Source organism: Epinephelus moara, chromosome 24, assembly GCF_006386435.1.
Source record: "Epinephelus moara isolate mb chromosome 24, YSFRI_EMoa_1.0, whole genome shotgun sequence".
NCBI lineage: Eukaryota > Metazoa > Chordata > Actinopteri > Perciformes > Serranidae > Epinephelus > Epinephelus moara.
Window position 1 is genome coordinate 41,105,951 of NC_065529.1, and position 16,457 is coordinate 41,122,407.

The window sequence follows — 16,457 nt, forward strand, 5'->3', positions numbered from 1 at the left end:
ACCTAAATCACACAATAACAGCAACAGCAACAAAAAAACCTAACTGATAGAAGCAGTGGTGGACCAGCAACTCCTGTGTTTAATGAGGTTAAATTGCTGTTTTTGTCAATGGAGTCTGGCTTTGAAGAGAGAGTAAATAAGTTTTACTTTTATTTCAGTTCTCCGTTGGAAAGGGTGGTGCGTTTGGAAAATACTGAGCATATGGCTGAATAAATGACACTTGGATTATACTATATGAGCTGTGTGAGAGTTTGTAAACTGATGTTTTGATATGGTTTTGCTGTTGTTAGAAGCGGACCCCTATGACGTCAATTCAATAAGAATTTCACTCTTTTTCTTGGATTCTTTATTTACCAAAGGCAGGCATGAAAACAAAGTCTTTGTCACAAGGTCAACTTAACACAGGGTGGGGAATTGATATACATATGGTCATTTGGGGGGTGAAGTATTCCTTTAATATTTCGTAACATGTCTTGAGTCATCAATTTGTCAAGGAAATAAAAGAAGAACGGGTGAAGCTGGCTCCAGCTTCCACAAGGGTCATCCAACCATGTCACAAATACACCTGAAAAGCAATGACATATACCCAGTAAACAGAACAATATCTTGATGTGTGAACAATTAAATGCTGCACATCCACAGCTAAAATACTGAGTCCATCTTTCTGGGTAACAGAATATGTAATAAGACCATATATTTAAAAAGGTCGTATTTATTGCCTGTTGGAACTTTTCAGTTCAGAACAGCTTTGAACTAATTTCATGAATTTGAAGTTTTCACGTCTGCTATTAACCTGTAGACAGCTTTAATACACACATATGCACATACACATACACACACAGAGTTATGATGTACTTTCTCTATTGGCATGATGATTACACAAAAGACAATTTGCACATTCTCTAATGCATTCAGAAATGGCGATGGAGCTATTTTTCTCTCTTGAATGCGAAGTGAGTGAAAAAAGTAAAAAAGCACAAAAGTGCCTCTTGAATCAAAATTAAAATGATAGCTGAGTTATAATGCTATACAGTGGGTGGACAAGGATTCATGCCCTTTGCTTCCCTCACTGGAAAAAAAATTAATTCAAAGCGCATATGACTGTCTGTTAATAATGTTTTTGCTATGCAGCTCTCATCTCCACAATGCAGGAATATGGATTGTACTTTGGCAAGGTGAGCCGATATCCCAAACGGATAGGTCTATCCTTTCTATTCGACTAAGCTTTAGAAATCTCCCCTTTTACCTCCCACCTGGTTTAAACCTTAATCCCTTAATACATGTTGTGTCCTTAGAATAGCTTAAATTGCAATTCTTGTGAAGTCCAAAAAAATGCAGGATTATTCTGCATTAAGCTACCCTTCACTGTGTGTGAGAGAGAGCGCACACTGGAAAGGGTTAACAGCAATATCAGAATCTCCTTCAGAAGTCATGCTGGGGTCAGTGCAATCAGGAATATCTGAAACAAAGTCATTTTTGGAGCTCACCTCTAAGTGAGCCGGCATAAAAATCTGCAGGAGCCTCTGCAGACTGTCCTTCAGATTTCCCTCACATGGTGAGATTATCATCAAATTAGATTGTAAACAGTTCCTGCAACAATCTGGATACGCATGAATGAGCATTATTAGATACTGCATATTACCTGTACCAAGCATCACAGACTGGCAGATGCACATCCACTACTGAACCGGCCCAGTCGCCAGAAGATGTTGGAATTGTATGTTTCAGCAAACCACGAATCTGTTACATGTGCATGTTTTATACGTATCTTATCAACTTTTTAAAGTGAAAAAAAGAAGTGGCTGTTTTTTGCCAAGAAATCGCTGTGTTTCGTGGTGGTATAGTGTCACAAAAAGCAGTTAGTTTTAATCATGATATCACTGCGTTTCTTGCCATGATTGTGCTGCAAAAAGTGGTTGTTCTTATTGAGATATTCTTGCGTTTCTTGCTGGAACTATGCCACAAGAAGCAATTGTTTCTTTACAGCAGTATCACTGCATTTTCTGCCAGGATGGTCCCACATAGAAGTTGTTGTTTTTTATTATTTTTTTTATGGAGACATTGCTGTATTCCCTGCCAGAATAGTGTCCTGAAAAGTGGTTGTTTTTATTGTGATATCGCTGCGTTTCCTGCTGGGATAGTGTCACGAAAAGCAGTTGTTTATTCATGGAGACATCACTGTGTTTCCTGCCGAAATACTGCCACGAAAAGCAATTATTTTTTACTGAGACAGTGGGTTTCCTGCCGGGATAGTGGCACAGAAAACAGTTATTATTCATCAAGACATTGCAGCGCTTCCTGTCAGGATAGTTTCATGAAAAGCAGTTGATTTTTACTGTGATATCACTGCATTTCCTGCCGTGATAGTCCCACAAAAAGTGAAAAGACATCGTTGCGTTTCCTGGTTGGATAGTCTCACAAAAAGTGTTTTTTTTTTTTTACTACGACAACATCGCTGTGTTTCTTGCCAGCATAGTATCATGAAAAGCAGTTGTTTTTATCGTTATATCGCTGTGTTTCCTGCCATGATGGTCACACAAAAAAGCGGTTGTTTTTATTAGAAATCGTTGGGCTTCCTGCTGGGATTGTGCCACAAAAAGCAATTGTTTTTTTTTACAGAGACATCACTGCATTTCCTGCCAGGATAGTGTCATGAAAGTGGTTGTTTTTATTGGGATATCGCTGCATTTCCTGCTGGGGTAAAAAAAAAAAATTATTTGCACATTGCTGCATTTTCTGCCTCGATGGTGCCACAATAAGCATTTATTTTTTACAGAGACAATTCGTTTCCTGCTAGGATAGTCTCAAAAAAGAGCAGTGTTTCCTGCCAGGATTCTGCCCCCAAAACTGGGTATTTTGAGTTATAACATGATCTTTATCAACCATTACCAAGTTGTTTTTGTGCCTAACCCTAACCACACATTAACCACAGCGTTGTTGAAATGTAAAGAAAGTTTCAACGTATCTCCTATGTAATAACATATAAATGTGACGTATCCGTGGTTTGCAGAAACGTACAATGCCAACATTTCATCTGGCGATGGATTTGACTGAACACGTTGAACACAGTGTTGTAAGTAAAGTCAAGGCTTGTAAGTTTTATCATCTCTCCATTTTAATACAGGTGAAATGAAACAAATGCAACAACCCTGTTTACACACGCTGCCTCAAGTGAGCACCTCCCTGGAATGGCGGCTAAAATGATCCTACTAGTACTGTAGATGTCTGGGTAAGAGTTACGTTTTGTACACAATGTAGGTCACTTAAGATAGTATGTCACAAGTGAATAACTGGATTACAGGCCAGTGACAATGAGTTGCAGTGCTGTCAATTGCAACACACCAAAAGGAGAAAGAATCTTCAAACGTCACATGCACCACAACCCCAAAACAGCAGACATATGTTAGATTTTTTTTTTTTAAACTCTGTCATTGGAGACCTGCCATATAGATATAAAAAGCCCAAATGAGAAACAGAAAGGCTGTTAATGTTTCTGTCCTTTCAGCCAAGAATTATCTCTGAGAACAGTGTTGAATGAAGTACAAACAAAGGTGGAGAAGTGTAAACTCCAACTGTATCCACAACCATCCCTCACCTGAACCCATATAACCTCTTTAATTATTTTCAATATTTACACTGATGTACACAAAATACACTCAAAAAGGAGATTTTTTTTTCTAGTTTCGTAATGCATTTAAATCCTCTTGTACATTCCGCGCCATCAGAAAAAAAGGAATACTTGTATATTAATAAAAAAAGAATGTTCTCCTGGAGCATCTGTGTTTGTTCCCCCGTGGTTTATCAGCTTGTTGCTAATCAGGTGCATCCCAGGACATGTAACAGATGAGTGTGGTTGATACGGTGGCGCATCCTAAGCCAGTTCCACTTTTTCACATTTCAGTCAACACCAATGACATTTTGACTCGTCAAAATAAAATCCAAATGCTTTTTTTCTTTTTCCATTTCAAATCAACTGATTTTATTGATCAACAGGCAGACGTGGGACAAGAAACAAAAAAAGGGGTGTAACTGGGCAGGGCTATATAGGAGGTGGTTATTGTCATGTTCATCACGTTGTTCTTTTGATATCATTTATCTTGGTTATTATTTTATTACAAAAAACAGTGGAGCGCCATCCTGTGATGGCGCTGTTTCCTGATCGACTGACGCATGGAGGGCCTGTTGATGACTGGAGAAGGCTTGCAGGGTCTGTGGAAAGTGTGTCTGCATGTGTGCGTGTGTGCATGTGTGGATGTAGTGTAAGAAGGGCAAGTATGTGTGTGTGTGTGTGTATGTGTGTGCGTGAGAGTGTCTCGGATGAGAGGTTTCACGTCAGTTCCACTGTCACTGTGAGGACAAGTGCCATCCACGTTAGTCCGAGCACGTCCACACGGGAGGCTCCATCTACAAACACCAAAGAAACAGTCAATCAGACAGAGACGCACTTCCTCAGACTATTCATCAATCAGCAAAGTAACATTTCTAAAAGTGGTTTGAGACATGAAATCTTTTACTTGTAACCCTGCTCAAATTAAATGAAAGTGATTAAAAGTGAAGTAAACTGGTGTTATATACCTGTTGCTTTTAAAGGGACAGTTCACCCCCAAATCAAAAAATACATATCTTTCCTCTTACCTGTAGTGCTATTTATCAGTCTAGATTGTTTTGGTGTGAGCTACTGAATGTCGCCAATATCAGCTGTAGAGATGTCTGCCTTCTCTCCAATACAATAAAACTAGATGGCACTCAGCTTGTGGTGCTCAAAGTGCCAAAAACTACATTTGAAATGTCTCTTTGCAGAAATCATGACCCAGTTACTCAAGATAAAACACAGACCTTAGTATGAGCAGTTTCATGTAGGAACTGTTTCCCTTCTACTGAACTACACTCGCCAACCGTATCACGGCACAGAAGGAAGCGTACATCTACTGCTAGCTCACCTAGCACCACTGAGCTAGCTAACGTTACAGCTCAGCCGAGGAGGACGGAATTAATGTTTGTATCTTCTGCTTTCAGGAGCACTAGCCTATCACCATGAGTAGATGCACACTTCCTTCTGTGAAATGTGCATCTACTCATTACAGCTCAGCCGAGGAGGACAGCGTTAATGTTTTTAATCTTCTGCTTTCAGGAGCACTAGCCTATCACCCATGAGTAGATGCACACTTCCTTCTTTGAAATGATACAGTTGGAGGGTGTAGTTTGTTAAAAAAAAGGAAATAGCTCCTACATGAAACTGCTCACGACAAAGTCGGTGGAATTTCTTGAGAAACCAGGTCATGATTTATGAGAAGAGGCATTGCTGTTGCATCAGATATTTCCGACACTCGGTGACTCACACCAAAACAATCAAAACTGATAAACAACACCACAGGTAAGAGGAAAAATACATGAGCAGCTGCTGTGAGCAGTTCCATATGGGAACTATTTTCTCTCTACTGAACTACACCCACCAACTGTAACACTGCACCGAAGGAAGCGTGCATCTACTTAATACTGCTAGCTCATCTAGCACCACTGAGCTAGCTAATGTAACAGCTGTATCTCTATGAGTAGATGTGCGCTTCCATTAGGGGCCGCACACATGCCGCATTTTTTGCGCCCTCAAATTCATTGTTTTCAATGTAGATGTGCAGCAGACGTGCTCAAATGCCAAAGCAACACCATAGCGGTGTGCACGTGTTCCAGAGCACCTATTTTTCAGGGCGCAACCCAGAGATAAGCAGAGAAGAAGTTGATCATGTTAGTGCAGGGATGCCAGAGCTTTACATCTGTCCCACAGACAATAGGCCTACACACAAACAGCACCTGGAAGAAGATCAGCTCTGCACTCAGGATTTTAGGTAAGTACACTATGATACAATGCTTGTTAAGGTTGCTTAGCAACCTCAGACGCAACCTGCTGCTGCACACAAGACACAAGAGTAGCACCTAGCGTCTGACTTTGCATTTTCCAAGTGGTTAAAGACGCAGCATGTGTACGGCCATTTCAGTGGTCACCAGATTGGTCTATAGGGATACTGCTACACCAACACATGGCCTTTGGTGCACTTTAGACAAACACACACTCTTTCTTTTCCAATATTTGAGGAATCCTCAGATAACAATTTGCTTTGATGTGTGAAGATCCATTTTTCTTTTTATGCTTTGCACTTGTTGTTCTAAGGCACCCAGCAGCGACACTAGATTACAGAGGAGACATCAGCGGAGACAGCAGCTTTATGCTGCTATTGTTTTGTGAAAGATACCATACAGAGAGGACAGTGGAACCGGAGCTGCTGTGGGAGGAAAGTTGTGACTGACTGTGGGTGTGGCTTTGCTGACATAACCATCAGCTTCTTCAGATTGTGCCAAGATTGTGGCCACAGCAACAATCACAATCACGAGCCCGACCTTGCTGGGGCGTGGCGAGACTCATTAGAGTCAAATTCTGATCTGGCAGCAGTTAGATCTGACAGGTGATTCAGTCTCGTGAGTCTGGATGATAAAATATGCCTGCTGAGAAATGTTGATTACATTATGATCATAAACAGTTGGATCATATGTTTGCCTGGATTGTTTAAATTAAACTATCAAGGCTTCGTGATGACTCCCTAATGAATGTAAATCTCCACAGAACTCTGTAATCTGACATTTCATACGCGGCATATTTCACTGAAGTCATACAACAGAAGACAATAACAACTGGATCTTCTCAATAAGTACTTCATCTCATTCTGTAATGGGCTCATCCAACCGTAAGATCATCATCTGAGGTCCCCTTCCAGTCTACAATCAGAGATGCAAGTCGCCCAGCCATCTGCTTGCCTTCAGTTTTTGGCTCAGACCTCAGTGCGTTTCTGCCAACCTGAATCTGAACTGGGACTGATTTCAGAGGCAACGTGCTCTTTTTAATAAAGGATGACTCCACCTCAGTTGTGCTGGACCTAAAAGCACAATGCTTTCTTTCTGCATATGACTACATGACTTTAAGTCACGTTAGCCGCCTTTACAAACCTACTTGATATTTCTGACTGCGGCTCTGACACATCTGTTTGCACTCCTACCAGTCTGGTTCCTGTCTGTGATCTGACCTCTGCTCTAAAAGAGGATTCGAATTAGAATTTTTCATGGCGTTATGGAAAAATGACAGATGTAGCATGTCTGCCAAAAAAATTAAAATGCAGATTACTTGATTATGGCTCCTGGCTTTTATGGTATTTTGGAGTCAATGAATGCAAAGTCCATCAGTTGAGACTTTGTTATTTGTAATGAATTTCTCTGTATGATTGCACAGCCGTGTCTCAGCCCAGATGATGCATTGCCCATATTAACATGACAACCCCCAAACTTTTAATACTTCCCCCAGCCAAGGCTGACAGGTACAGTATTATGCGACAGAAAACATGTCACATTTTTGTCCTCAGTTTCACTCATCTCTTGAAGTCAGTTCATTGCCATACAGTACGACTTGACAAGTTGTCTGGGAGAGTGGAATTCTGACAAAGATGAATGAATATAACCCCTCACGGGAAGCGTACTTTTCTCGTCTGCTGCGGCCCTGACTGACTGACAGAGGTGGTCCTTCCCCCTCGCACCAGACGAGGAGTTGGGTATTCAGCCATTAAGCGATCAGGCACGTGTGCGGTGACCTCTTGGGGCCATGTTGTACACCAATTTGACTTGCATGCAAGGCATGTCTGCGCGTCCATGCTGACCTGATTCTGTCCTTGCTGTGACACACCTGCTCCTGCGCTTACCATGGCATTTGCATATTCAGATTTGCATCCCTACGACTAGCAGGGATGGGAAAGGCGGGGGGGGAAGAGAGGAGGGAAACAAAGAGCGAAAGGGAAGAGAGACGGGGAAATTGAGTGTGGGAGAGGACGAGAGACACATGATGAGATGTTTTTGAAGTGGGAGAGTGAGAAAACGAGTGAAGCCAATGTCAGAATACAAGACTGTTCAAATCTCGTCTGACTGGGGCGGTTCGGCTTAAAGACAGCTCCGCGTGCCATCTGCTTGGGAAGCTGTTCACGCTGTATGCTGGGACAAACATGGGCGTCACACACATGCATGAGGGATGATACACTGTGAAATTCAACCATTAAAATCCATTTTCCAGTTCGTCAACAGCAGCTCAGAAACTGGTACAATACAGGTGTTTTATTGATTCTTGGTTCATGGAACAGAAGTTCCAATTAGGGCACATTACTGATGTATCTTACAGATTAACGTTAGGATTCTTTCTCTAATAAGTAATAGAGGCATATTCATGTGGACTGACCCAGACATGCTGCCATATACTTTTTTGTTGGCCAACAGGGAAGTTAACATCGCCCTGATTCCCTTGACAAAAAGCCAAATGGATTTTTCCATTGGATTTTGGATTATTGTAGAAGAAAGCTCAGCGCCGTTCCGTGTTGGAGGGCTACCTCGTTGATCCTGCCAGTAGCATATTGTCACTGTTGGGCAAAAATCTTGTCTGTGAGTTTTACAAATATTTAACCAATGAAAAGTCTTAAAAGGAGCTTGCCACTTTAGTGTTGAGTTATTTAAAAAACACAGGCTTTTTGTCATTTCCTGAAAAGTAACAGTTTTGGATATACAAGTCGACAATGACGATATGCTTGTATCCAAGATTAAGCCATGCAAGCCTAAGTCCACACAAACGCTACAGTGAGACTGTGAATAGCTCATTAAATCATCATTATCCAAAACCGCTTATCCTACTCAGGGTCACGGGGCGGCTGGAGCCTATCCCAGCTGACTTTGGGTGAGAAGCAGGGTACACCCTGGACAGGTTGCCGGCCTATCACTGCGCTGATACATAGACACAGACAGCTGTCATACTCACAGTGACACCGATGGCCAATTTGAAGTCACAGATTAACCTGCATGTCTTTGGACTGTGGGAGGAAACCAGAAAACCCCAAGAATACCCAATATATACCCTTACATGTTCTCCCTGTGTCAGTGTGGGTTTTCTCATGAAATCAGCTGCAAACAAAAGTTCAAGATAGTTTTGTGTTTTCTTCAGTAAGATCAGGGGTCAGCAACCTTTACTATCAAAAGAGCCAATTTTAATCTAATAATGATAATAATAAAAAAATCTGACTCGAGGCCCAAAGCATATTTAAGCCTTACAAGGAAGGTAACACCTCCTATCAGCCTATCAACATTACCAACAGGTCTAAATAAACATCATGCAATACCTGTGCTTTAACACAAGATGGCTACTCTGCAGTTATTTATGATTATTTCGTAATATAACTTTGCAGCATTGGTGCTGAAAGCAAACATATCTGTCCACTCACTATTAAATTTTCCACTGTATATTCCTGCACTTTTCTTGTTTTGCATTTCAATAGCCAAACCTCTCCTGTGTGCCAAGCATGTAGGAGAACCATGGTAGGCGACATAAAAATGTGAATGGCCCTATTAAGAGCGAGTGTTTGGTTTGTCTATTTTGGGCTAAAGAAACAACATGGCGGATTCTGCAGAAGAGGACCTACTTCGGCACATTCTAAGGTAACAAAAACAATTCTTATTTTCAGGTGAGAATAAACCAATGAAAACATAGTTATTAACATTATATACCATTTCTGCCAATAGGTGCCCGTCAATCCTACATACTAGACCTATAAGCTTGTGTTAACCACAAATCTTATTTTAGGTAACTACCCAGAAACCTTTGAAAAATTCCACTGACTTCGAGACGAGGGAACCGGAAGTGCAAATATGCTAACTCATTTCTGGGTTTTAGGCATAGACTGGTTTGTGGACTCCAGTGCTGAAGCCTTAGGCCCGTTTCCACTGAAGAAGTTCCTGGTACTATTTGCGGGGCAGGAACTACTACAGGAACGTCCTCTCACCCGGCCCTCTCAACCGCCGTGTCTCCACTGAGAGAGCGGAGTAGGAGGAAGGTTCTTGTAAAGTTACCGGGCTCTGGATGTGACGTAATCGTTGCGCGACCATTTTGACCGGGGCGACGTAGTGGCGTAGGGACGTAGTTAGCGGGTAAGCCGTTAGCAGTGTCTGTATTAACTCAATAACTCAATAAACGGTCCGTGAAAAAAATATTTTTTCCAGCGGATGTCTTAGTTACAACATTATTGAGCTAACTGGAGTAGTTTCATGTCGTATCCGGCAACGGGAGGCTTTTAACATATGACGTCCTGATGTTAGCTTTGCTGCTGCTGTTAGCTGTTCCTGTCAGCTGCAGCCACTGATGCTTTCTAGACATCGTGATTTCCCAAAACTGAATAAATACCACACATAGCAACACAAAACTGCTTTGCTAGCTCAATCATGTTGTAACTAAGATATCCGCTGGAAAAAAATTTTTTTTCACGGACTGTATATTGAGTTACTGAGTTATTACAGACACTGCTAACGGCTAACAGCTAACAGTTAGCCCAGCTAATCTACGATAACCATTGTAATTACAAAACGTCACATCCCGCCTTGAGTATATCCAATCAGCACCAAGTAATCCCCAAGCCCCAGTCAGGAGTCTTTCGGGGCCGTTCTGAGTACCTACTCCGAGGCAGGGACTTGTTTAGCCCCTGTAAAAGTTCCGGAACTCTGTCCTTCGGGGGTGGTTCCTGCGGTGGAGACAATGGGGATTGAATTGCTCCTGGAGCCAGCCCCTAGTGGTTATTCAAAGAACTGCAGTTTTTTCATGTTGGTTTCATTTTTCAGACCTGACGGTTGGTTTTAGGACTCTTTAATGCACCACTCTTAGCTTTTTATCACGCTAAGAGAAGTTTTGCTTATCTTTAAGAGTCTTCTCTTATGGGTCGTTCAGTTTTTCTTACCCCTGAATAATCTCTGTAGAGACACACTGATTTCAGTCTTGGTGATTCAAAACTGGCCGGTGAGCCAGCATTGGATCTGAACTACAACATAATCTGCACTGACCATAAGGCCTGTGAGCCTGCATCAAAATCAAAGATTGTGAGCTAGGCTGAAGAGGAAAAGCAGGAAATATAAATATGATGGAAGGGGAAGAGACAGGATAAGTGAGGGAGGGAGAGGGAAATAAGGATGGTGGAAAGAGCAACTAGAAATGGATGAAAGAGAGGCTGGCACTGTGAGACAGAAAGAGAGTATGAAAAGTCAGAGTGGAGGAGAGGAGAGACAGGCGGAGAGATTGAAGTAGAAAGAGAGAGGGAGTGGCAGAAAAAAGGGAGAGATGGAAAGGTTGTTGTCACAGCCCTGCGGCTTCTCCTGACAATCCCTCATCTTTACATATGATAATCTCAGAAGCCGCAAATGAGCCACTGCTGCACATATGAAACACCAATAATCTCGCACTCAACCAAAAGTGACAGGCTCGGTTAGTCATTGGGAGAGGCTTGTTGCCTGCTCGCTGCTTGAACATCGCCGAAGATTAATCCTGACTGAATCACTCTCACGCAGTCTATCTGGGAAAATGCATTCAGGACAGAATGAGAAACATCCACCTGTCAATACTTTGAATGTCGAAACCACTGTCTCCCAAACAGCTCGCCTCTCTGATCAGCGCCGCATTTCGGCACGCATTTTTGCGCGCGAGCAGACTGCAGTGTCACATTTTGTTCTCATGTTACATCCAGCAGTCTGTGGCAATGCGATGATCAAGCGATACAGTGGGAATAATGAGATGCATTATAATGAATCACACGCTCAAAGCTAATCATTCCCGTGGCTGAAATACTTACTGTTCTGATTCTGTGTGTTTTTCATCATGCTTGGATTTTCTGTTGGAGACAAAGAAGAGAGATCAACTGTGAGATGATCAAAAAATGGAGCTGTTACAGAGACTGCAGTGAATGAAGGGGGGATTTAATAAGACGAGAAGGAGCGAGAGGAGGAGAAGAGACAGAGATAAAGAGAAAAAATAGTCATCTCTGACAGAGGTTGTGGCTTTCTAATGAAGCTGAACTCCAGAGTTCCTGAAGCACATGTTAAATGGCACATCCCCAGTGAGAAACACTGGGCCTGTTAATGGAACTGGGAACACAGAGCAGCGCACCAGAACAACCAGGACACTTTTAGCAGCAGCGAGACCAGGCGACTGCAGCTGTGGCCAGACAGTCTGGGAAAGGAGGTTTAGAGAAAATGACTCCACCTTTAATAAGCAGCGCCGATGTCTACCCTGCACAATACGTCCTGACGATGTTTTTTCAAAGTTCTCAGGAGGGATAAAGTAATTGCGAAGGAAGAAGCAGGAGGGCTCGCCGAGTATTAGCAACACGCCTAAATTCCACTTTGTGAGCTATTTTTTGACTTCACATACGAGCAGGTGGAAGCCACATACAGCACAGTGTGAAGCTCTTCTGGTCTCAATACAGCCACATTAACATCAGCTCCTCTGAGAGGTGCAGGGAAATTGGTGTGTGCACCCTGCATATGTGCGCTCTTGTTTGCCTGCCCCTGCAAATTTACATAAGCATACATATCTGTGTGTTTCTGCATGTGTGTGCAGTTTGGTTGTCCGCCCATGTGCGTGTGTGTGTGTGTGTCACTGCTCGGCTCCTCAGTGCTGACTCACTTCACAGTAATCTCAGAGGGTATTATCACTGAGGGTGGCTAAAGATGTACATCATCAAGACGTGAGTGCTGCCCGTCGTCGGTGGAGAGTCTCTATACCAAGCCATCATTATACTCTATTATTCCTGATGATTTATATTGAACACTTTGCCAAGCGAGCAGAGCCCCCAAATACTTCTATCTCTTCACCCCCCGGCAGAGAGAGAAGTGTCTCATCTCAAGGCCACGGGGGACGGTGCCAAGGTCACTTAATCACCATTTACTTCCCCTAAGCGTGAGTGGAAGCAATCTACAAGGAGCAGGCAGACAGATGGGCCATACTAGGCACGTAGCCGATGACACCTGAGGGTGCATCAGGGTGTTAAATAGACATTAGTGCTCTTCGTAGCAAAACGCCTCCCAAGGTAACGCCTCCCTAAAGTGGCACTTTCCCCTAAAAGTGGGTTCTTATTAGGCCCGCCCAGTAATTTGTACATTTGTGACATACTTTAAACCCTGTTCACAGGAGCGTTTCGGGCAGGGGGTTTAGAAAAAATGATGGATACAATATTCTTTGTATCAGACTCGATGAAGTAGGAAAATGGTGTCGACCTGATTTACGTTAATAGGACACTTCAGGGCTGGAGTGCGGGCGTGTGCGTGCAACACACATTTCTACATTTTGAAAAAAAATATGTCTCTGGTGTCTCTTACGTGACTTGACTTCTGTGTAGTACAAGTGTCAAAAGCCCCTTTCAGCCATGGAATGTGTAACATTGTTCATCTTTATCTATATATAGTAATGTCTTCTGGGCTTTCAGACATAGGTCTCTGTTACGTAAATGTTTTTCTAATGGCTCTATTCCAACATGACAGAGCCATTATGGATAGAGCCGCAATGCTTGCACGATATTTTGCATGTGGTATGCAGAAGGGATTAGCAGCACTGCTGAGGGACAGGGATGAAAATAATGACATCAAGGAAAAAGTGCTCTTTGTTCTCTTACAGGCTGCATCATTGATGGATTGTAAAACTTATTTTTTTAGTTAAAGCCTCAATTAATTATTATTGTGAGTACAAGGAAAGTTCACCTCTGCTTTTCAGTTGTGGAAACCATAGACCAGTGGTTCCCAACTGGTGGGTCACGGTCCAAAAGAGGGCCATGGATCCATTCTGAATGGATCGCATGTGACTCACAAACGTGTCAAGTTTGTAAAAAAAACACACTTTATTTTTAAGTAAAGTGAATTTCTGAAACAGTGCTTTTATCTTAAAGTGCTGTCTCCTGCTGTAGAGTGAGTGACGAATGGACAGGTACTTGACAGAGACAGCAAACTAGCTTGACGTACTAATGACTAACACAAAATTTGGACGCCGTGGCTGGACCAGATGGGAAACACTGCCATAAATCATATAAAAATGATGGACGTAGCCACCGTGATGTCACCCACTGATTTGTTGCTCCCTCAAGTGCAGCACTTTAGACATCACTATTTTGGGTTTTTTTTGGAGCCAGAAGTGACCAAATTTGGACAAGAGGGTGAAGCTGTGGAGGAGCGGGGGCGCAATGGCTCGCAGACAGCCCGCCACTCAAACCTGTCACACCCCGCCCTTAAAGGGAAATTTCGGTTTATTTCAACCTGTCTCTTATCATCCTAAATTTGTTTCAAGTGACTAGTGACATAAAAATAATAGTTAGCATGTTAGCCGTTAGCCTAGATACAGCCGGGGCGCATAGTAGCGTCAGACCTGTTAAAACGTAAGTGAACGGGCATACTTCAAGTGCAAAGTTAGTCCACTAAACAAGCTTTTTTTCCACAAAGACCGCCTCATATCGTTAGGATAAATGTCAGAGAACATATAGAAAACGACATGTAAACGTGTTGTCTTACCTTACCGGTGTGCTGCCATGTTTGTTTACCATTTAGCTCTGCTTTCCAAAGCGCGGCCGAAATATCGCGAGAACAAGCAGCGATCTCATACCGTGCCTGAAATCTCGCGAGAACAAGCAGCAACAGCTGGAAGGCAGAACCGGACAGTAGCCTGAAAAGTTCATTCATTTATTTTATGAAAGATTTATAGAATAATGGCTGACTTTTTGCCAGACTTCGACTTTGTGGAGGAGGAATTTGATTTTGCAGAGTTTGATGGCCGCCCTTATTTATTTGAGCCAGAATACACTGACGAAGAGCTTCGTGAAATTGAAGAACGGAGGAGGAGAGAGAGAGAGGCGCAACAGGTAGAGGACGAGAGAGGAGGAATGGCTGCTGCAAGGCTGCGTAGCTCTGGAGATTGGTGGTGTACCTGTGAATGCTGTGCCCCAGTGCCCACAGAAGAGGAATGCCTCTGTTGCAAGGAATGGGACCGGTTGCAGCCTTATTTTCAAGGTCTGGATGTGACCGAGGACGAGACACCTCCACCTGGAGTAGTATCCAGCTGGGCTTTATCTAGAGCTCGCGAGATTTCAGGCACGGTATGAGATCGCTGCTTGTTCTCGCGATATTTCGGCCGCGCTTTGGAAAGCAGAGCTAAATGGTAAACAAACATGGCAGCACACCGGTAAGGTAAGACAACACGTTTACATGTCGTTTTCTATATGTTCTCTGACATTTATCCTAACGATATGAGGCGGTCTTTGTGGAAAAAAAGCTTGTTTAGTGGACTAACTTTGCACTTGAAGGTTGCCCATTCACTTATGTTTTAACAGGTCTGAAGCTACTATGCACCCCGGCTGTATCTAGGCTAACGGCTAACATGCTAACTATTATTTTTATGTCACTAGTCACTTGAAACAAATTTAGGACGATAGGAGACAGGTTGAAATAAACCAAAATTTCCCTTTAATGTGCATAACTTTAAGCCTTATCAAAATGTAAAAAGGTGAGTTATATAAAAATTCACCCCTGTACAGTCCTCATCAAGGGGTTATTAGCTCTAGAAACGATATCTGTTTTATGTACCAGACTGAAAACATGTTTATTTCTGCTGTAAAGTTGGGCATTTTCACGAGTGTGTATGGGACTGACTCGCTTCCGGAGCCACCCTCAAGTGGCCATTTAAGGTACTGCAGTTTTTGCATTGGATTCCTTTTTCAGCTGCAGAGGTTGCTGCTTGGGTCAAAACCCCCAAACATACCTCAATATCATAATTCATTAGATAGAATAAAGACATATGGGCCTCATTACAAAAAAATCCTAAGTTTCAAATCCTATCTCATCTCAGTTAAGAATGACATTTAGGATTTTTGGTACCACAGAATCATGTTTCTTGACAGCACTTAGAATATTTTTTTTTTTTTTAGCTATTACAGAACCATCTCAAGATAGGGATCTCCCAATGTAGGGAACCGACCCTATCTTAAATGCGAAATAACTGTTGCATGAATTCCAAGATAAAGTGATTAAATGGCTACTCAAACTGTACAATAACTTTTTGAATTTTGATAAATAATTAAAAATAATTGATTAATTAATTAAAATAACTTTTTTATCCATGATAGCAAGCAAGGTAGCCAATGAAAAGGGAGAGCATTTGATATTACAGCTTGTCCATCTCGAGTAGTTTACCCGTATATTCTAATCAGAGATACGGGCAGTCTGTTTACATTGTCAACATAGATACAGGCATGACAAGACAAGCAGCAATTAATGAATCAAATTTATAGTTATAGTGACGATAGTATGTAAAGGATAATGTCTGACAAGGTGTTTGTTATAAGTTTTTAATGGCATATGGAGGCATGAATGAGGACGGCTGCCTCTGTAAAGGCTGTTAAACACTGATAATGGACACCTTGAAGAGCATTATCCCGTGTATACCATTGTCACTTACCATAGAAATCAAAGGTAAGAATATTCATATATATTTTTATGCCTTTGCCAGTAAAAAATCTAAAGTTTTTTAAAAGACATAACTCGGTTTCCTTGGTAACACCTGAGGGTTTACCTCATACTTGGAACAA

General features: G+C 42.2%; 1 protein-coding gene across 2 annotated transcripts in view; it reads right to left on the reverse strand.

Moving 5' to 3' along the window:
- Positions 1-357: 357 nt before the first annotated feature.
- The window catches only part of igsf21a (immunoglobin superfamily, member 21a), a 360,747-nt gene continuing 344,647 nt past the window's right edge, over positions 358-16,457 (reverse strand). For both annotated transcript variants that reach the window (XM_050038823.1, XM_050038824.1), the window contains 2 exons: positions 11,685-11,723; positions 358-4,404 (listed from right to left, as the gene is read on the reverse strand). In XM_050038823.1, the coding sequence (XP_049894780.1) occupies positions 4,328-4,404; positions 11,685-11,723 (116 nt within the window). In that variant the 3' untranslated portion in view covers positions 358-4,327. The remainder of the gene's footprint in view (positions 4,405-11,684; positions 11,724-16,457) is intronic.